The following is a 22,694-nucleotide window of genomic DNA, read 5'->3' on the forward strand; positions in this document are numbered from 1 at the left end:
TTGACTGTAGTAATAAAAACCACAAAAAAACAAAACATGGTGTAGTATGTTTAAAATGTGCCTTTGCATTCAACTGCAAATATTTCTAAATAATTTAAACACCATTTTAACTTAATTTTTCTCTTATGTTGTGTTGATTGTTTGTTTTTGTTTTTATTAAATACCTTAATATTTGACAGCAAACATTGAACTGCCTTTATATTTCCGACACAATTTGGAAATATGCTAGCACCTCTAAAAGTGACACATATACAGCTACTGTACTATTTCCAGAGGAAAAAAAACCCCACTGAAATTCTAACATCAGTGTCTCAATTATAAGGGTATATCTGTACTTTGATGCTTAGACCTGCTGCGGAGACATTGCGCCATCTAACGGATTGAGTGTTTATTGCATTAAAATAAAGGATGACAACTCCCCCTTTTAATTTGTTGCTAAATATATGCATGGATGGATATTGTATTTAAAAGATGCACAAACAACCTCACCTGCAAATATTTTTTGATTTACGTCATTAAAGGATGAGTTTATATCTGCCACAGCGTTTGCCACACCTAAACCATCAGGAAAAGACTGTTGATGAAGCAAGAGGTTACTCCTTTAGTACTTCCGTATTTGCCTCCCACATGTATAATACTTAAATTGCTTCTATACTACTTGGTATTGCTTAACTAATGAATCCAATACATGTTGTCCATGCAGAAATATATCGCAAATCTATTGATAGTCGTATGCATGAAAGATGCTAATATTCCCAAAATTGGCTTTATTTAAGTTGTTTAACGACCATTCAATACGCATGCGCAACACGAATTTCCTTCTGCGAGTCAAAGCTGGAATGCTAGTTCTTTAGGTAGTTAACGTAATTATTTACGATAATTTTAGACCATTTTAATTCTAATACACTACCCGATAGGAGTTGTACAAATGCTGGGTGACTATTGGCCTTTCTCTTATGGTGTACATCAGCGGCGCTGGTGTGAACTCTCTTGACGTTGTATCTTCTTTGGTCACGTGATTGAGTTTCACCGCTGTGATCACCTGATTTGTTGTGTTTATGATAAAGAAACATGGCTGCGCACCTATCGTACGGTAGAGTCAATTTAAACATCTTGAGAGAAGCTGCACGAAAAGAGCTTCGAGAATTTTTGGACAAATGTGCGGGAAGTAAGGTAAGGAAAACAAACTTATAAATGGAAAATGGCCGAAAAAGTGACATTGTTGCTTATCCACGAAGCTGACAGTTGAGCTAGCCTCTTGGGTCTGTCAATGCTCGGCAGATAATTCAAAAATACATGCAGGCTCATTAAAAATAAAGCCATATTTTGATTGTAAATAGACTGACAATATATCAATGTATTATTGTAACCAGTAGCTAGTTAACTCCTAGGTAACACTGACAGCAAACATTTCCGCATAGAGATGTTCGATCTCGCTACTAGCATTACTGTATGTGCTCTTGCTCTTCAGGCCATAGTTTGGGATGAATATCTGACGGGACCTTTTGGACTGATAGCTCAATACTCTCTACTGAAGGTAAGTGATCTCTGTGCACGGCATTTTTTATTGCAAATCAGCCAACACAAAAGTCCCCGTGCATGTATCAGAATTGAAAGACACTGTAATCTACCATATATTTAACATTCAAGTTTTCAGATTGTAAACTCATTTTATATGTTTATTATTTGACTTTCCAGGAACATGAAGTTGAAAAGATGTTCACCCTCAAGAGTGGCAGACTCCCTGCTGCTGATGTCAAGAATATCATCTTTTTTGTTCGTCCCAGACTGGAGCTCATGGACATCATCGCTGAGAATGTCTTCAGGTCAGTTTGTCCATTTGTCCAACACCCACATTTTAAAACATGATAAAGATAGTCTTTATGTCCATAGTTTTTTAACAGTTTTTTCCCTTTATTTTGTGCTTTCAGTGAGGACAAGATGCATTCGCCACGAGACTTCCACATTTTGTTTGTGCCCCGGCGGAGCATGCTATGTGAACAGCGGCTGAAGGAGCAGGGCGTGTTGGCCTCCTTCATCAACATCGACGAGTACATCCTGGACCTGATCCCCTATGATGGAGACCTGCTCTCCATGGAGTATGAAAGTGCTTTCAGGGTGTGTTCAATTTATTCATCCCAGAATGAGGATTAGATTTCAAATCAACAACCATTCAACCAATGTTTCAACATAAATACCTAATTCATTCATATATGTGCCTGTGGAAAAAAAGGTGTGTTTTGCATGCTAGCTGTGATATATTTCAAACGGTCATTGTGTGTTTTCACTCCCTTTTTTCCTGACAGGAGTGCTACTTAGAAAATGACCAAACAAGCCTGTACCACACTGCCAAAGGCCTCATGACCTTACAGGCACTGTATGGAACCATTCCACAGATATACGGGAAAGGAGACTGTGCAAGGGTGAGTGCGGTGTTGGGAGGAAATATTTCTTATCGTATATTTTTATTTATCTTTGTGGTGACACACATCATACAATCAAATATAATCCCCTTCATTAAAACCTGGTCTCATTTTCAGCATTACATTCAGAGCTGATTCCTCTTTACACCCGTTTGCCAGACAGCCACAACAATAGAACAACTTGAAATGATGAAATGGCACAATATACTTTCTTTTCTCTTCTTGTATCTTTATTTTTCCTTTTTGTTTTGTAAATACTTAAGATATCCACTGTGAAAAATATATGATAAAACAATTATATTAAAAATAAGAATATATAGTAGATCAAAACCTTACTTTTACTATAAAAACAAGACCAACACAATAAAACTCCCCAAACTAAAAAAAACACTTCATTCTTACTAGAGTGCAAATAATCGGCATCCTACATTGTTTTGTAAGAAATAATGATTGTTATTCTGATACTGCTAATCGCACATGCTTGTCAGCATCCTGGTGAGTGAATTGAGTGTGGCAGAATAAATATTGTTCTTGTTTTCAGCATGTTGCCAACATGATGCTGAGGATGAAGAGGGAGTTTGCCGGCAGTCAGAATCAGATCCTGCCCGTGTTCGATACTCTTCTCCTCCTGGACCGTAACGTGGACCTGCTCACTCCTCTGGCCACGCAGCTCACATACGAGGGTCTCATCGACGAGATCTATGGAATCACTAACGGTCAGAAAACACCTTTTTTTTTTAACTCTTTTTCATGTGTGGAAAAAACTGTATTTCAATTTTTGTGCATTTAACTCTTTGAAAATAGCTGTATTTGATTGCTGTTTATTTGATTTTTCAGATTTAAACATAATTTACATGCATCTATTTAATTATCTCCCTCATCGCAATATTCTAGGGCTTTTTATGTAACTTTATTTAATTTTTTACACCTATATTATCCCAACTATTATTCCTTTCCTTAGCTGTTTTTAAATGAAAATATGTTATAGTAATGCAGTCTGAATTATGTGCAGTCTTATAGTTAAATTAAGTCTGCACAATGCGTTTCTTGGATGTCCGCTTCTTTTTTCTCTTTTACTCAGCAGCCTTTTTTCTCCCTCTGACTCACAGGTTACGTCAAGTTGCCTCCTGAGAAGTTTGCTCAGAAGAAGCAAGGTGAGGCGAGTAAAGATTTACCCACAGAGCCCAAGAAGCTACAGCTAAACTCGGCAGAGGAGCTGTACGCAGAAATACGTGATAAAAACTTCAACGCAGTCGGAGCAGCGCTGAGCAAGAAGGCCAAGATAATTTCAGCAGCCTTTGAGGTTGGTTTTGCCTCATATTTGTTGCAATATGATTAGAGTGTAATGCAAACATGTTTAAAGAAATGTAGTTGCAGGCTAATGTAATTACATTTAAATCCTTGTGGCATTTTACCTCTTAAGTCATAACGGAAATCCATGAGGTTAGGGAAGTGATGACAATCACTAAGAGATAAGGTGAAGTGCTAATTGTTCTAGCAGAAGGCTTAACAAGGCCAAATTGTGATACTATTCTCTAATCAGCTCAGGTATATTGATTGCAACACAAACTACATTAGTGGAGACAGTTGATAAGCACAATAGCACAACATCAGAGGTTATAATCCTGGAAAGCAATGTAGACAGAATAATCTTACCATTAGAAATGTTTTCGTGAATGTAATTTATTCTGAATATGGTATCATTGATTATCCGGGAAGGAATTTAAACTAAAATTGGTTATTGTGTGGGAGGTTTATTTCATAGAAACAGACTGAATATGGGTCAAACTGTCTACAAATAGCCCTCGCTACACTTTAAATTGTCTGCGATGCTTAAACCTGTTTTACATAATGTTTCACTTACTAATTGTTTTTGGTGTAATGGTGACTTTGTGGTAAATAAATTGGATTCCATCCTTTTAAATGCTGTTTCTAAGCTGCAGTTCAAACATGTTAACAGTTCATCAAGTAAAATGTTTTTCCTCTTTTCAGGAGCGTCATAATGCTAAAACGGTGGGAGAAATCAAGCAGTTTGTGGCTCAGCTGCCTCACATGCAGGCAGCTCGAAGCTCGCTGGCTAACCACACTTCTATAGCAGAGCTGATCAAGGAAATCACCAGTGTGTAAAAAAAGTCCATTCTTTCCCCTTTAGCTGCCTCACATTTGATTCTTTGTGCATTTTGTTGTCGCACTATATTTTCATAAAAACAAATTACAGCCTTTTGCATCAGAAAACCAACACGCATGTTTTTATTATAGGCTCAGCTGGTAAAGATCATTTGAATCCCCTTAGTAAATTTCAAAGTTTTCGAATGGCATTAATACTTTTTATTTTTCTACTGGCATACCTGGTTTATAATCCTATACTTCTGTGCTCTTACAGCATGTTTAAGGGTTCATCCATGTTTTTTATAATGTGATTAAAAAGCTAATTAATGTCTTTTCTTCCAGCATCTGAGGCCTTCTTTGACAATCTGACAGTTGAGCAGGAGTTTATGACTGGAGTCGAAACTGACAAGGTGTTTTTCAACCTAACTCACTATGTCTAGAGATATTTATGGTTTTGTAGGATTTCACAAAATGCGCTATAATGTTTCTAGTATTAAGCTATTCTTTACAAATTAGAAGTGTTATTATTATTTCAATACCTAATCTATGGGTGTCTTATAGTTCTGATGATTATTATTTGTATGTCCAGGTGAACACGTATATAGAAGACAGCATTGCTCAAAAGGATCCACTGATCAAGATTCTACGTCTTGTGTGCATGCAGTCGGTCTGCAACAACGGCCTCAAGCAGAAAGTGTTCGACTACTACAGGAGGGAGATCCTGCAGGTACAGTCACATACGTAAATATTAGATTTTTGTGCCTATACTGTACAGTCCTCCTACTACTGGTGTAGTGAACTCAGGGATGGGCAATGTGAAGGAAATCCAATATTAATATATGTACAGTGGGGCAAAAAAGTATTTAGTCAGCCACCAATTGTGCAAGTTCTCCCATTTAAAAAGATGAGAGAGGCCTGTAATTTTTATCATAGGTACACCTCAACTATGAGAGACAGAATAAGAAAATAAAATCCAGGAAATCACATTGTAGGATTTTTAAAGAATTTATTTTCAAATGATTGTGGAAAATAAGTATTTGGTCAATAACAAAAGTTCATCTCAATACTTTGTTATATACCCTTTGTTGGCAATGACAGAGGTCAAACGTTTTCTGTAAGTCTTCACAAGGTTTCCACACACTGTTGCTGGTATTTTGGCCCATTCCTCCATGCAGATCTCCTCTACAGCAGTGATGTTTTGGGGCTGTCGCTGGGCAACACGGACTTTCAACTACCTCCAAAGATTTTCTATGGGGTTGAGATCTGGAGACTGGCTAGGCCACTCCAGGACCTTGAAATGCTTCTTACGAAGCCACTCCTTCGTTGCCCTGGCGGTGTGTTTGGGATCATTGTCATGCTGAAAGACCCAGCCACGCTTCATCTTCAGTGCCCTTGCTGATGGAAGGAGGTTTTCATTCAAAATCTCACGATACATGGCCCCATTCATTCTTTCCTTTACACGGATCAGTCGTCCTGGTCCCTTTGCAGAAAAACAGCCCCAAAGCATGATGTTTCCACCCCCATGCTTCACAGTAGGTATGGTGTTCTTTGGATGCAACTCTGCATTCTTTCTCCTCCAAACACGACGAGTTGAGTTTTTACCAAAAAGTTCTATTTTGGTTTCATCTGACCATATGACATTCTCCCAATCCTCTTCTGGATCATCCAAATGCCCTCTAGCAAACTTCAGACGGGCCTGGACATGTACTGGCTTAAGCAGGGGGACACGTCTGGAACTGCAGGATTTAAGTCCCTGGCGGCGTAGTGTGTTACTGATGGTAGCCTCTGTTACTTTGGTCCCAGCTCTCTGCAGGTCATTCACTAGGTCCCCCCGTGTGGTTCTGGGATTTTTGCTCACCGTTCTTGTGATCATTTTGACCCCACAGGGTGAGATCTTGCGAGGAGCCCCAGATTGAGGGAGATTAGCAGTGGTCTTGTATGTCTTCCATTTTCTAATAATTGCTCCCACAGTTGATTTCTTCACACCAAGCTGCTTACCTATTGCAGATTCAGTTTTCCCAGCCTGGTGCAGGTCTACAATTTTGTCTCTGGTTTCCTTTGACAGCTCTTTGGTCTTGGCCATAGTGGAGTTTGGAGTATGACTGTTTGAGGTTGTGGACAGGTGTCTTTTATACTGATAACGAGTTCAAAAAGGTGCCATTAATACAGGTAACGAGTGGAGGACAGAGGAGCCTCTTAAAGCAGAAGTTACAGGTCTGTGAGAGCCAGAAATCTTGCTTGTTTGTAGGTGACCAAATACTTATTTTACAGAGGAATTTACCAATTAATTCATTAAAAATCCTACAATGTGATTTCCTGGATTGTTTTTTCTCATTCTGTCTCTCATAGTTGAAGTGTACCTATGATAAAAATTACAGGCCTCTCTCATCTTTTTAAATGGGAGAACTTGCACAATTGGTGGCTGACTAAATACTTTTTTGCCCCACTGTATATTACTATCAAACATTATTATTTTTATGAATAAATCCTAATTAATTTTGACTTATTGACTAAGAGGGTAGAGTCAGATAGAAAAGCTACAAGTTCAGAAAATTAAATTAAAAGCAATTTACTCTAATGCAGCCTTTGAAACCAGGAAAAGACTATATCTAGTGTCAATATGCAATATTGATACTATATCAATATATTGTAGAGCCCTAATAAGTGAAACTGTTCTTTTCCAAGTCCCAGTTGAATACAAATGGTGCCTAATTTTTTTAATAATGTCTTATTTTGTTTTCCTTAAAGACCTATGGTTATGAACACATACTGACACTGAACAACCTAGAGAAGGCGGGTCTTTTGAAGCTTCAGTCCAGCTCAAGGAATAACTACCCCACTATAAGAAAAACCCTCAAGCTGTGGATGGAAGATGCCAATGAACAGGTACAATATTTAGTCAATAAAGACCTATAAAGAATAAACATACATTTTTGAGGACCATCTCAACCTCTCTGAATTTTTTATATCCCCAGAACCCAAACGACATCTCCTATGTGTACAGTGGCTACGCTCCACTAAGCATCCGACTGACCCAGGTGTTAGCCAGGCCCGGGTGGCGCAGCATCGAAGAGGTGCTGAAGATGCTTCCGGGCCCGCACTTTGAGGAGAGACAGCAGCTGCCTGCCGGGCTGCACAAGAAACGTAAGGACGGTACAAACTGTTTGCTCGCTAAACAGACTAAAAGTAAACAACCTCCTGCCTGCTGCTTGTAGATAAGACACAGGCTTTGTTACTGTGGAGTCAAACGCTGAATGGCAGGAGATTGATGGCACAAAGCTGACAATACCACAGAGCCACTGTCAGTGTCTGTGTTGAAGAGAAGGCTTGTTAAAAAACATGCTGTGCTTCATTTGTCAGTGACCACCGCCAGTGATTTCCTTCTGTTTTCTTCCGTGTTTTCACACTGGCAGTAGGACGTGTTCCACTGATGTGAATAATGAATTTAATTATAAACTGAATTTGAAATGTGCTAATTAGAAATGCAAGTCTGGGCATTTAGACAGTTGACTAGTTCCTACAGGCCTGCGCTACATTGGATTTTAAAAGGTGGTAATGGAAGACTCAAATCTAAGGGGAGGATGACATATTAATTATTTAATTCTCATGTCCAAATAGGGTGCTTTGGAAGAAAGGGTCTTTTCACATTTAGTCGTTTGGTTAGAGTGAGCAATGGGAAAAAGATCATAAATTCATGTTAATGTGAAATTGAAGAAAACCATAGCAGGCTGATATATCGTGATTTTATATACCCTGGCAAATGTCGAGAATGTATGGAAAAAAAGAAAAAATGATACTGCCAAGTACTAAAAACACACAGACATGTCTTTTGTGATGCTTAAATTCTCGTTCGCTGTTATATTTTCGTTGTTAATGACATGCATCTCTTTTTACTTCCGCAGGTCAGCAGGGGGAGAATCGAACCACGCTGGTGTTCTTCCTCGGAGGAGTGTCGTATGCAGAAATAGCCGCTCTTCGTTTCCTCTCTCAAATGGAAGACAGCGGGATGGAGTATATTATAGCCACCACCAAACTCTTAAACGGTACAACATGGATCAAATCCCTCATGGATAGGCCCGAAGCCCAGACCTCCTGAGTCACCTGCATGCACACCTGGCCACATCAAACACCCATCCATCAGAAAACCTCAGCTGCTTTTTTCTATGTCTATATCTGTGCACTGCAGGTGTTTCATTGATGTGTGTGCATCCTTAACCTCTTTAAAGGTGCCCTGTTGAGTTGTATTTTCTTTATTTGGTGTAACAATCCAAAATGTGTTTGTCCTTGCAGCCTGACAAACATGCGAAACGCATTTCCGTCTTCAGTACATTTGCAAAGCTAATTTATTAAATTGTGTTATTTGAATGCTGTCATGAGTGCCTTTACTGGTGCTTGTTAGTCCAGTACTGCCAGCAATCGTACATCATTGGAACAGTGTGAAAACAAAACGCTGTCTCATGCATGAGAAGATAAAACTAAATATTGCCCAACCTGTAAAATAATTGCTCCAACATGTTTATCAACTTTACTGGGTTCCTGTAAAATGTTTGCAAGCCCAGCTTTTATAATATAAAGCTGGTTTAATGCTACTGTCATACATCCCTTTGTCCTCTGGCTTCTTTCCTTGCTTTACCAAGAAGCTACTGTAAATATGTACGTATGATTAAAATAGTTGGGATGTTTGAGATGACGTCATGTATAAGATGATAAAGATGCACTTCCTTAATTTTTGGAAGGCTTTTGTAAGGCATAAAAATAAAGTCTTAACTAACTGAAATTACATTTGGATTACTTGGTCATGTTTTGCTTATTGTTTTACTTGATCATTTCCAGAAAGGAAAGCTGATCAGGGAGATAAAAGGCAGGGATGGGAGTGTATCCGTCAGTGGCGGTCCGGCTTTCTGAAGGAGCAATTAGCCCACTAACAGGCCTCCGATCAGCCGATAATGGCCATGTGTTGTCTGGGGAGCTCAAGCCCACGGCTGCTCTTGATTTGACAGCACAGGACACTGATTGAATTAGGAAGCCATTTGCTCCGTGTTCCGGTAGAGGGTTACTGTGCTACAGGAGGGTGTTTGATCTCTGTTTCAGTCAATACCCTCTCCGTGCCTTATACACTGTGGACATAGGGAGACCTGCTGACAGCACTCAGATATTTTGGGGAACTGTTTTCAGGTAAATGTATGTTTATTTCCTGTATGTTGATCGGCAGGAAATCTTGTGCTATGAATCAATGGATAAGAAGAAACTTCATTCTGTTAATTGCAAGCTTGATTGTTAAATATCTGACACTGAAATCCCTTTGTTTGAGGAGCAGGTGCACTGAAGACTTAAACTCCCATTAGATCAATCCCAGGGGATTCAGATCTGTGATCAGTCGTTGCTTTTGGCTCCTCCTCTGCCATAGGGGCTTGAAACGCCCAAAGCATAACACACCAACTTGGACTTCAGGGGTGGAAGCACAGGAGCCACTTTATGATCTTCTCCAGCCCTGCTCCAACATCACCGAGGTATGATTAGTTTAAGTTTTCATTTTTACTATATAAATTATATCTTGATCCTGTTAATGAGTTGTTCTTCATTTATGTTTTGGTTTAGTTTTAGTATGTTAAACAGGACATTGTATTCACATTATTAACTCATCAATTATATTAATACTAGTAGGATTGTTTTGGGTATGTTATTTTTCAAACATGGCTTACATCGGCTTTTCTGTAACTTCTGTAGCCAGAGGAAAAATAATTAATGTATTGTTTTACACAGCAAGCTGCTTATTCTATCTCTTTTCATTTATTTTAATTGTACAATAACACATTGAGGGAGAACCATCATTGTTGTGCCAAGGTTTAATACAATTAATGGAGAAACAACTACAATCAAAGAGCAAAAGAATACATGGATATGCAAATAAAACAAAAAGATGCAATTCAAGTAACGAAATCATTAGTTATCTAAACAAAAAACTGTCTGTGGTCTGAAGTCAGCTTAAAGTTGTGTTGCTGCATGTCTGTCAGTCAATAGTCTTTGTGACTATACACAAAGTAGATCAATACTGAACCCATTTAGTGCAATTCACAGATAAATTATTAATAGTGGTCTTTTGACAATACAGCCTCTTTAGCTTCCAAAGCTAGTAATAAATCGATTTGCACTTCTAATACAAATAAACCTGTATACGTTAATAATACATAAAGCACTAAAAAGAATGTATACTTACTACGAGAGGTATACACTGTAGTAATGCCACAGTGTATATACTCTGTTAAAGTGAGAGTCCAAGTTCTATTTATGATTATATCATTTATAAGTATAGGCAAATAAAAAATATTTAAAGTACCACAGGAAAAATATTTCCTCTGCAAAGCGACCGATTTCAGAAAAAGATGTTTGATGATTATCAATTGTAATTATTTATGCTTTAATGTGTCACAAATGTCTCAATAATGAGTAACTTTTATTTCTTTATATATATAGTGCTGGGTATTGTGAATTGCACCAGGGGATCAATTATAATGAACATATAAGTTGTTTATTTTATGTTGTGTTATTTGTCTTACTATATTGAATTACCCTGAGTACCGTCAGTGTTGTTATGTGCTGTGTATTATTAAAGAACTTTTATAAGGGCCACCTTGTTTCACATTACAGTTGTTTTCTTCTATTTAGTATTTTATTGTGAAATGTAACAAAAGAGGTGTGTTTGCAGGATGGGTGGAGGTGAGAACATGGGACACCTGGCTCAGACTTGTCACATGCAGAAGACGCAGCAGGATCCTCTGGATGTGGACCCGTTGTTTATTCGCTTTCTCCGGACATTCAAGGAAGTCCTCAAATTTGTTCTCTTCAGCTACACAGTGCTGTTTGGCGCTCTGCTCCTTGCCAGATGGACCACTTACTTCATGGTGGGAAAATGAAAAGACAGAGATTGTCAAAGAATGAGCCTGATCACGGACTAAGAGGTCTTCAATGAAGTTGATCAGGCAGACCTGCACTTGATTTGTGGTCTATGCAGTTCCTATCAATTATTAATTTCTCCCGCAACAATAACACAGTGATCATGTTTGCTTCTCCTTTTTGATTAACGCTCTGTAGTAGGCTCACGGCTACAGTGTTAGGTTTAAAAAAATAATCCAAATAGGGTTTTGCAGGTATGAAGATGGAATCTACAGTGATACCCATTGTTACCATGCAAGCTTGCATCAAAGGTTCACAATGCTTAAATGTGCAAATTAGAAATGGTGATATCTGCTGTGTTGCAAAGGACCACAGTGAAGTTAAACATAAAACTTGTTTGTATGGTTGTGTAGAACACAAAAGAAATCTTGTAGATAAAATCTTGGAAGCTGTCTTTTTCTTGTTGAAGCACAATTTGTCAAAAAAATTAATGTAAATAAGGCATAAAAGCAGTGGAACGTCAGCTGTTATTGTGACATAAAAAGCTGTTCCTTGGTGCTGAATCACCAGACAGGAAAAGCAGAGATCTGCCCTGAAGCCCCATGTTCCCAGAGGGTCTGAAGATTGTATTGTTTTTGAAAAATTGAAATATTGAATGATCGACCAAATTACAATACAAATGCAAATGTTTGACCTAAGGGAAACTCCTGCTTTATTACCTATCTTAACATCCTGTCTTGTAAATTAGAATGGAATGTGATGGTGACATTTATATCACACATAATACAGGATAAAATACCAACCTAGTGAAATGTCACAGTTATTGTCTTTCCCCCTTGTTGTGTCACTTCTCTGCAGGCTCTAACTTATAAAATGCATGGGCAAAATAATACATCTAAAATAAAAATATCAAAATGGGATTTTGAGCTGTATGAGTCAATAGTCCTTCTTCATACACATGAAAGACTTTTTGACATGTCAGTGGGAGAAGCACATAGGTGTAAATAACACATTTAATATTGGTTGATTTACACTAAGCCTCTTCAGTTCTTTTATATTGTGTGCGCTGCTTCCTTGTCAAATGGTCATGGTTTGTTGGGACATTTAAATGGAACATTAAGTGGCACCTTGGATTCAACAACTATGACGACTCAAAACGTCCGTTGTGACAAAGCCTACACGTATTATGGTCCCCACAAATAGCTGCCCTGGGATCCCAGTGCAGGTATATGTGACTGATCTGTAGTTTGCATGGGAGCAGTTAATTTGTCATTAAAACAGAGGGGAATCCTTCAAAACAGATATCTGTCCGGCAGATGCAAGACACTTTGGCAGATCCTGTGGAAACTCAATGGTAGTTGCAGGTAGTGAATACTTTGAGCCTATTGCGCAACACAGCATTTAACGTATTAATTATGTGTCAGGAGTAGCTTCCCAAACATGTAATAAATACGTGTTTACAGAACTAATATACATATTCAGATTATCTTAATATATATATTTCACACATTAAAAGTAAGTAGGACTATTATATTTTTAAATTAAACTTCATTTTGCTTCATTTTTGCTGAGAACTAAAAACTAACCCAGTGTGTTCGATTTCCTTCATCGATACATTCCACATGGGCGGGGTTACGTTATAACATAGTTTTCTGGTGGAAACAAAGTCAAAAATAACTCTTAATTCAAAATTAAACGTTCAATAAATCAATTATCCTGTTCCCTGGGACAGCAAAAAGACCCATATCCACGACGGACCAGGAGTAAGCAAGAATAAGATGTCCCGGTGAACTCTCACCGCTCTCTGTTTGACGCCCGCTGAACGCCGCCCGCGTTGCGCCATTTTGAAAGTATTGCTGGGAGAGGCAGAGGCGAGGGAAATCTCAAAGTAGAGTGCAAAGTCTAAAATTCACTTCTGAGGATTTGCAGTTCGGTTTCTTTGATTAAAAAAAACAACAAAACGGTGTCCTGCTGTCTACATCCCCGGGTTTACGATTTAAACGGTGTTCGGATTTGCTAGCAGCACTCCCGGGTGTATTCCTGCACTGCTCCTCGGTCAGAACCAGCAGCCGACCCGGGTCAGCTCCGGTCCAGGGCCCGATACCTAGACACCCTCTGTCTGAGTCTCTCACCATGGCAGGTAAGACTACAGAGAAAACACTGCCAGAGTGTCTGAGGTGTAGTTGTTTTTCAGCAGTTAATATCCTGTTCTGCACAGATGATGGGTTTGTCTCTGTTGTGGTTAACTAGCGCAGGCTAGTTAGCAAGCTAGGTTACCTACAAGATGCTAGTGTGTGCTAAAGACAGTGTGAAAGTGAGAGTTTTCCAGTGCAAAACATGCTTAAAGTATTTCCTGCTGCATATGAATATGTTACACTGCCTAAAGAATGCGATAACAATAAAGTAGCATGCGTCCATGTTCTCATTTGACTGATTTTCAGCAAAGTTAGCAGTACCATGCTAACGCGTGTAAAGTTGTCTTTGCTGATGGTGTGTTTCAAACTTGGGTCTGTGTTTCGTGCAGGGGCCGGCGGTGGGAACAGTGATGTGCAGTGGTGCTTTTCACAAGTCAAAGGAGCGATAGATGATGATGTTGCTGAAGGTAAGTCCATGTGCTGGTCCACTGAACAGTTGCTAACATGCACTGTCTGATTGGCACCCTGTGCATGCTTGTTTTGAAATGAGCTATAATGCTACTGTTACAGGTTTTGTTTTAGGTTTCACAACGTTTTATGAAGGATTACACATTTACAAGAGTTTTAACCCGTTTGCACTGAATGTTTATTGTTGTGGCACTTACTTACTGATCCAGTAGGCCAAACAACTGGTTCAACGTTCAAAGTGTTACAATAACTTTGTTCTGGTTGCCTGGGATAATCCTTTTCAGGACACATTTCATTAAACTATTTTCAATCATATAACACTACGTGGTTAGCTATTATGTCTGTGATTATTCTTATCTGTTTCTGATCTGGATGAACTAGTTCTTGCATCACATTATAAAATATTTACAAAGTATATGAGGATAATAAATTACACAACAATTGTTCCTTCAAGGAAATTTACACATTTACGATGGACCTTTTACTTCCTGTATGAACAGAAAATATTTTTGTAGAATGTCCCACCTCTTTTCCCACTGTCAAATGAGTTATTTCTTGAGTGCTTTAAACACCTATGTTTACAGTACATGATGTGCATATTTGTGTGTAAAGAACCACACAGTTGTTTACAGTAAACTTTGTTGGATAAGTTTTGACGTTAGCTTCTGGTTGTGTCAATACATGGCAGTACACAGGCTGAAAACCTAACTATAATTGATGTAGCTTTTGCAGAAACAGAAGTCTCAAACATGCTGCACTTTTTCCCCTTGTACAACAGTTTGTATGGGGTCAGATCGTATCAGGCACTATGTGCGCTGGGTTTAGAGAGGAACAACACCATAGTCTATATTAAGGATTGCACAAGCTCAGAACAGTGCCAGCCTGTAAACAGGGATTGATTGTTGCATTGTAGCATTTGATGAGAATGCTTGTCTTTTGAAAAGTGCAGAATAGCTGCAAATGGTAAGATGTTTTACCCTCCAGAGTGTTCAGAAGACTATAAGCTGCTCACTGCTCTTTTGTGTTTTCACAATGTCACTGTACAGTGTTACTGTACTCCTGGAAAAATTGTGTACACTGATGTAAGAAAACAGTTTTTGAACCAGACAATCCTTGCATAAATGTTCAAAAATATTCTTACATTGTACACAGGCATTTCATTTTCTCATCACATTACTTATTCACAGCTGACATCATATCTACTGTTGAATTCAACCACTCTGGGGAGCTGCTTGCCACTGGGGACAAAGGGGGTCGTGTTGTCATTTTTCAACAAGAGCCAGAGGTAAGTTTTAGTGACTCATCTGACTAAACTAAGTATGTATAAAAATAGTGCAACCTTTATTTTCAAGTCAAGTTTAAAATTGAACTGAACTCAGAATTCAAGCCAAGAATTCTGTGAAATGGAGGGGAAAAAAACCATGGCGCTAAGAAACATACATATCATTACATACTCTCTATTATTTCTAGTAAAATAATACTTAAACTTTTCTCTGATATGTCATTGTTCAGAGTAAGAATCAGCCGCAGTGCAGAGGAGAGTACAATGTTTACAGCACCTTCCAGAGCCATGAGCCTGAGTTTGACTACCTGAAAAGCCTTGAGATCGAGGAGAAGATCAACAAGATCCGATGGCTGCCTCAGAAGAATGCAGCACAATTCCTTTTGTCTACAAACGGTTAGTAAACAAGAGTACTCTGATTCAATTGAACCGCTGTAGTAAGTATGAGTTGGTGATTGTATTTCTTATTTAAAAATGAAACCTTTCTGTTTGTATTACTGATACTGAAGATGAACTTTTCATGATATATGCTTGTTCTTATTGGCAGACAAAACCATAAAGCTTTGGAAGATTAGTGAGCGTGACAAGAGACCAGAGGGCTACAATTTGAAGGAAGAGGATGGGCGCTACAGAGATCTTAATACTGTCACAACACTACGGGTGTGTATAAAATAATTGATAATTTCCAACAATGTTTAACATGTATGTGCTATAAATTCTTAGCATTTCTTGAGTTGTAATGGTTTGGACATTATTGCATAAATAAAAACATACTGCCAAAGTTTCATTCCACATTTGTCTCCCATGTCATGTTCATCCTCCCCTTTGGGACACACGGATCTATATATATTGAATAGTTTCCGAATATAGACTCAGTTTAACAGATTGGCGTGTTACACAGAGGCTAGAACCTATTTATCTTTGTTTAAAAAGACAGTTAATGCTTTTTACCCCACACAAGGCAAAAATAGGATTTATAAAACTGGAGGACAATATGATTATTGCACATTTTCGTTGAGATGAAAGTGATGCTAACCCTACTTTCTCTCAGGTACCAGTATTCAGGCCCATGGACCTGATGGTGGAGGCCAGCCCTAGACGAGTGTTTGCGAATGCTCACACCTACCATATCAACTCCATCTCGGTCAACAGTGATTGTGAGACATACCTGTCTGCAGATGACCTGCGCATCAACCTGTGGAACCTGGAGATCAATGATCGCAGCTTTAGTATCCTTTTGCTCTTTAACTCTTTAACTGTTTTTCTTTCCATATTTAGTCAAAAAACTATCTAATCTAATCCTTTGCATTATATAGGACAAACTAACAATGATTTTCTAGTTCTATGCTTCTGTAAACAGAAGATGCTGTTCAGATGCAGACCAAACTGTTAAAATAATCACTGTCATACTGCATTCTACCACCAGATGTCACCAAAGTATTATTCTCTTTTACACAGTATCTCAACATATAGTAGTATTCCAGTTATAGGTACATTTGATGCCAAGTGTATGGATGTTTTTGTCCTGTATTAAGCTGACCACATGACTCTTTGTTGTGTCCATCCTCTCTTGCCCCTAATTAGCTCAAGGATTCATAATTATTTATTTGTTAACCTATCAAACTTTAAAAAACATCTGTATTTGCTGATCCAGACCATGGTTCATTTTATTTTGAAGTGGTAACAATATCTGTGTAAGCCATTTGACTTTAACTCCACTTCTCCAGACATTGTTGACATTAAGCCAACCAACATGGAGGAGTTAACAGAGGTGATCACAGCTGCGGAGTTCCACCCCAACCAATGCAACACTTTTGTCTACAGCAGCAGCAAGGGCACCATCCGCTTGTGTGACATGAGGGCATCAGCACTGTGCGACCAGCATGCCAAACGTAAGCCGGCTTCATTAACGCTGTGAGCCTGCAGGGGAGATGCTCCATTCTGAAGTGTTTGCTAGATGTTGGATAGTAAAACAGTGAAATTAGTGAGTGACATTTCTGTCCAGATAGAGCCTGAATACCAACCAGATATAATTGTGAGGACAGTCTTTTCTGTAAAGTGCAGTGGCAATATCCTATTTATCATCCAACACACATTGTATTCAAGTCACAGACATTTAGTTTGAGGTAGTTTAAACAGCTGAGATACAGCCAGTGTCAAGAAGTCTGCTTCGACCAAGGACACAGCTTCCTGAGAAAAGTCTTAATTAGTGAACGACATGCACCTGGGCAGTTTTGTGAAAGGTGGAAGGTTGTGTCACCGAGACATCGTTAGTGTTATTGGTAACACCTGTGATCTTCAATCCATGACAACTTGAAATGTCGTCTGTGATAACGGAGAACTTGTTGTAGCTCTAAAGAGTTGCACTATGCCAGTTGAAGCAAAAGTAGCTATTGTATGCACATACATTAGAGTAAGTGTAAGTTAATAAAGTTAACGCTCCTTTCTATGGTGGTATGTGTCAGTGCTCTCTCAAATGATGACGTTTTTTATTCTTTAAAGGAACAGTCTGTACAAACTAACATATTCCCCAAATTGTGGTGCAGTGTACAGGAGTGTTTTCCTGTTTCCTTTATTAAACGTCCACGCCTGTATAAAACTTGTCAATGCAATTATTGGCAGTCAGGGTGTACTAATGACACTTGTAATTTTTCTTTTTTTAAGAGTTTGAAGAGCCAGAGGATCCGAACAATCGTTCATTCTTTTCTGAAATCATCTCGTCAATCTCTGATGTGAAGTTCAGCCACAGCGGACGCTACATGATGACCCGCGACTACCTGTCAGTCAAAATCTGGGATCTCAACATGGAGTCCCGGCCAGTAGAGACATATCAGGTCGGTAACTGTTGCTGTGCTGAGACACAAGTTGCATCACACTCACAATACCCAGATCCCTTTGCAATGTTATTTTTAGTCTTGGACAACTGCTGATTATAACTACAATGCTTCTACATCACTTTCCTTTCAAACAGGTGCATGAATATCTCAGGAGTAAATTGTGTTCGCTCTATGAGAATGACTGCATCTTCGACAAGTTTGAGTGCTGCTGGAATGGGAACGACAGGTTAGTAAATGATCATTTCATCAGGGTAAAGCAGGCCTTTTTGTGAACGGATGTTACTCTGCTAGATGGCTCAGTTGTGAAAGCCAAATATGCATTGGAGATAGTTGTTTTGAATCCCCCATATGACGTAAATATCTTGGTCTTAGCCTTATTCGACACTGGGCTTATCAATAACTGTGCTTATCTGCTCCATGCAGAGCATAAGTGTGACATGGTTAGGGTGTCGGGGGTGTTCATGACAGAATACCATAGATTTTATGAAACAATATAATTATTATAAACTGGTTACCCATGACTCTGTTATACCTTGTCTCTGCAGCGTTGTGATGACCGGTTCCTACAACAACTTCTTCAGGATGTTTGACAGAGGCTATCGGCAGGACGTGACCCTGGAGGCGTCGCGGGAGAACAGCAAGCCGCGCTCGGTCCTGAAACCTCGCAAAGTAAGCACAGGTGGGAAGCGCAAAAAGGATGAGATCAGTGTAGACAGTCTGGACTTTAACAAGAAGATCCTCCACACTGCCTGGCATCCTCTGGACAACATCATTGCTGTGGCCACCACCAACAATCTGTACATATTCCAGGAAAAACTGAACTAGCATTTGTTGAACCGCTCAGATGATACACGCATACAAACGATATCTGTCCGTCTCTGCCTAAATCCCCAAGTCTTGATATGATCTGCCCTCTGGGACTTTAGTATTGAATGTGACAACAGTAAAACAGTACATCCAAGCAGGCCATCACAAGCACATTTAACATTTGTTTGGTAAATGCAAACAGGCAGGGTTTGTAGATCTGAGTCCAGAATTTGGGATTTAGTGACATTACGATTACTCTATATACCAAGCTACCATTTGCAACTCCACTACATCCCAAACCAAAGGGAAAATGTGCTAAATACACACGTTGGGCTACTTTATTTCTTTTATTATTTTTGTGCCATCGTGACGTGATTCATTTTTATGTCATAGCTGCAAATTAAGGTTCTGTAGCTTCCATGTTTTACTAGTTTAAATAGGAAATTATTTCTTCTGTTATTGCTTCTTTCTGTCACCAAGTTCCTTTTCCTTGCTGGGTTAAAACGCTTCTAGTTCAAGCTGTCAACACTCCACATTTGCCCCAAGTATTTCTCAAGTTGCCAATTTCACTCACAGCTTCTATACTGTACAGTATGGTGAGTCTGTTAAAGGAATATCCTCGTGTTTATATCATGTTTCAGCTCATTCTCTACAAATAGCTTACATTACTTCTGTAATAATATTTATGAGAGGGGCATTTATTTCTCTACTGTAAGGACCTCGACTCACTTATCTGAATCGACATTTTTTCCACCTCAGTGGACCTTTTGTTGTCTTTGATAAAGTCGAAGTAGTTGTTTGGTGATCACGCCGTACATTTTCTGGTCAGAGTACCGTAACATCTGACACTAAAAGTCAGCTACTTAATATCTGGAGTAGAAACAAGGAAATCCACCTCTTCCTTTTAAACATTCATGTACCTTAACTGATTTGGATTAGAGGTTCTGTCTAACACAAGCTTGAAAATGACTTAGCTTGGAGCTAAAAACTGTAACGCTGGAGTGTCCTGACACCCTGAATCAGCATCCGGTTTTTACACCAACCCAAAGCAAGTTTAAAACCTTTGAGTCGATTTTCCTTGTATTCAAATGTCAAAATTAAGGAAAGTGGTCAGCACGTGTGTATAATGGCTTAAAACATGAAAAACACTGAAGTAGTCCTTTAACACGGTCACAAGAACAGCGTGCACACACATGCAGGTTTTGGGAGTCGAATGAGGGCTTATCATGCCAAAGAAACCAGTTGTGTACACCCTAAAGTTAAATTCATTCACGAGGTGTCCTTGGTCATGTTTGGAGCATCATATAAAGCTCAGGAAACAGCTTGTATAGGTGGTATAGCATGATGGCGTGATGTAGCCTAATTCTCTCGTAGTGTTTGGCACCGAACCTGAGTCCCGCTGCCAGCTGCCCCACAAAGCCTGTCGTGTTGTCGCAGATCGCTTTAATCTCTTGATCTAGTTTCTGTTTGTAGAGATTTTTTTTATGATGTTTTGTACTGTACCTGGTGATAAAAGAAGAAGAATCACTATAGCTGATTTATTTTTGTATAAATTGAGGCAATAGGATTACAGTCTGATCACTGTAGTTTCTATAGCTGTCTATCTCGGACTGATTGTAGATGGAAGGTCACCTTTTTTGGGTAAACCTTTTTGTCATGACTTTTTGTTCATTCTGGCGGGTATTTCTTTAAAAGCGAGTGACTTTTTGTGACATCGAGTGTGACGGTTCTCATGTGGGATGAAGAAAAGTACTTTCAGGTGTCAGTACCTCTGTAGTCATGAGCACTATAACCGTTTATTTTTTTTAATTAGGCTGACTGTAACTGATGTTTATGTAGACTTTATTTGGATGCTTCGGAGTTAGATTCTTGGTTAATTTGTATCTCAACTTTCTGATTTTGTGCCATGATTTTTGTTTCTGGGTAATTGTGCTCGCTGTGAAAGAATAGGCCCTTGTGGGTCTAAATGGGAAAGATATTGTAACCAACATGTAATGTAAAACTAAATCAAGACGAGCGAAATGTGTTCTCCTGTGGTGCAGGAGAACACCGTCTTATTTATTTAAAGAGGAGAATTTGTGAACCACTTGGTGTGCACATGAGAGCTGTATGGAAGTGGTCATCACGGACTGTATCGGACATGGGAAAAAACTTTTTAACAAAATAACTTTGCTGTTTCTCTGCTACACTATGCTTCAGTCAGCAGTGCCAATTTTTTTTCTGGGGCAAACGGGTTGATAAAAGCACAGTTTCCACCTTATTAAAAAGAAATATGACAGATTAAGCCATTAAATCAGGGCATGAAGCTTATTGGTCGACTGGATCATATTTATGTAAGTTATTGTGTCACTCCTACCTTTTTATAAAACTGATTTCCAGTCACGAGTATGTCACCAAAATAACCGCCCGACTTTATACGTTGGTGTTAAGCTACTGTGGAGTGTCTCTCTCAGGGCTCTGGGTAATCTCTGGTAAATGAGGCACTTTGCTAATCTTTATTTTGGAAAAACAACTTTTCTTTAGTGTAAGATGCAAGATTGTGCAAGGATTATTCACTTAATTAGCCTTGTGTCATTTATGTATAAACCTGTTTAATGTGGCACCTTTATCCCATTCCATAGTCAAGCATTATCCAGTTATTAGCCTACAATTCACAAAGAGGGGGCCATTCAAAATATTATCCACCAGAGGAAGCATTTACTCACTCTGTTAAATAACAGGTTAATCCAACAACGGTTTGGTGAGAAATGTTTAAAAAATACAAAATATGTATAAAAAGCAATACTTCATAACAACTGGCATGTCTTATTAAAAATGAACAAAAACATTGGCTTTAAAAGAAAATCCCATCTTTGCACAAGCAGTCATCTGGTTGAGTGCCGGAGCGTTATTGAAAAGTCACTTACATTCATTAATAAAACAAACAATAATCTTTCAGTTTCCCCTCATATTGTCTTTTATAGCTATTGTTCAAGGCCATGGTGTAAACCACAAAGATGTTCAGAAGAACCCTAATGCCTTTCTTATAGCGTTAAGAAATACGATAATCAAGTATGTTTCTTGAATTTTCTGGTGAGCCAGACAGGAGACTGCTCAGGGGAATTTACCGCTGCTCTGTGATCAAAACCTTTTACATTCAAAAGAAAAAAGGCTACTCTTCAGGACTTGTAAAAAAAAATGCCTTATTAACAGGTATTTAAAATAAAAAGGTTTATTAAAATGAACCTTGGGTCGGAGAAATTTGCCCTGCAAAGGAAGAGAATGGCCTGAATTGGAGTTATGAGGTTTTTCCACTTGAAGCAGCATTATATACATGTCTGAAGTATCACAGGAGTCAAAACAAAATGCACTTTTTATTTTTGTGAATTTCATTAATTTGTATGTTTTATTTTGTTGGTTTTTTTTCTTTCAAGGGTCTCTTGAATAAAGAGTTTGGGTGATTATTTTTTTTGTGGGGGGCGGGGGACTACAAATGGTTCATTGTACAGCTATGTTTGTCTTTGTCAAATGGAATAAAATTCAATTTAGATGAAAAGTAATAAAGAATTTCAAACCTGAATTCTGAATAAAAAAATGTGTTATTGTTGGTTGTGGAAGATAATGGGCTGACCATGTGTAAAATAAACCACAAACAGACGTAGCTGATTACTATGTATACAACTAAGCCTGCAGTTTTAAAAATGTTAAATAAGCCTGTTTTCTGAGTTCCTTCACTGCTTTCAAAAGTACTAAATATTTT

The 22,694-nt window shown here is 38.6% G+C and overlaps 2 protein-coding genes across 2 annotated transcripts; both read left to right on the top strand.

The window, feature by feature from the left end:
• The first annotated feature begins 1,016 nt into the window (after positions 1–1,016).
• On the top strand, positions 1,017–9,314 carry vps33a (VPS33A core subunit of CORVET and HOPS complexes). The gene is made up of 13 exons (XM_063897514.1): positions 1,017–1,173; positions 1,472–1,537; positions 1,699–1,826; positions 1,932–2,118; positions 2,307–2,423; positions 2,965–3,139; positions 3,533–3,726; positions 4,416–4,542; positions 4,875–4,942; positions 5,122–5,259; positions 7,281–7,418; positions 7,508–7,676; positions 8,435–9,314. Exons 1-13 carry the CDS (start codon positions 1,072–1,074, stop codon positions 8,626–8,628), a joined length of 1,803 nt encoding a protein of 600 aa, XP_063753584.1. The 5' UTR covers positions 1,017–1,071; the 3' UTR covers positions 8,629–9,314.
• A 3,928-nt stretch (positions 9,315–13,242) lies between these two features.
• On the top strand, positions 13,243–22,514 carry ppp2r2aa (protein phosphatase 2, regulatory subunit B, alpha a). The gene is made up of 10 exons (XM_063897515.1): positions 13,243–13,566; positions 13,951–14,028; positions 15,217–15,314; positions 15,542–15,707; positions 15,859–15,971; positions 16,363–16,540; positions 17,039–17,203; positions 17,976–18,145; positions 18,283–18,374; positions 18,694–22,514. Exons 1-10 carry the CDS (start codon positions 13,560–13,562, stop codon positions 18,971–18,973), a joined length of 1,347 nt encoding a protein of 448 aa, XP_063753585.1. The 5' UTR covers positions 13,243–13,559; the 3' UTR covers positions 18,974–22,514.
• The last annotated feature ends 180 nt before the right edge of the window (positions 22,515–22,694 follow it).

The sequence above is a fragment of the Eleginops maclovinus genome, chromosome 12 (assembly GCF_036324505.1).
Source record: "Eleginops maclovinus isolate JMC-PN-2008 ecotype Puerto Natales chromosome 12, JC_Emac_rtc_rv5, whole genome shotgun sequence".
Lineage (NCBI taxonomy): Eukaryota > Metazoa > Chordata > Actinopteri > Perciformes > Eleginopidae > Eleginops > Eleginops maclovinus.

Excerpts from the sequence above, each read along its gene's own strand:
- vps33a (XM_063897514.1), top strand. The coding sequence starts at position 1,072 with ATGGCTGCGCACCTATCGTACGGTAGAGTCAATTTAAACATCTTGAGA. Across the intron at positions 4,943-5,121 it reads CTGGAGTCGAAACTGACAAG|GTGAACACGTATATAGAAGA; the intron begins GTGTTTTTCAAC and ends TTGTATGTCCAG. Across the intron at positions 5,260-7,280 it reads ACAGGAGGGAGATCCTGCAG|ACCTATGGTTATGAACACAT; the intron begins GTACAGTCACAT and ends TTTTCCTTAAAG.
- ppp2r2aa (XM_063897515.1), top strand. Across the intron at positions 15,315-15,541 it reads TTTTTCAACAAGAGCCAGAG|AGTAAGAATCAGCCGCAGTG; the intron begins GTAAGTTTTAGT and ends GTCATTGTTCAG. Across the intron at positions 15,708-15,858 it reads ATTCCTTTTGTCTACAAACG|ACAAAACCATAAAGCTTTGG; the intron begins GTTAGTAAACAA and ends TCTTATTGGCAG.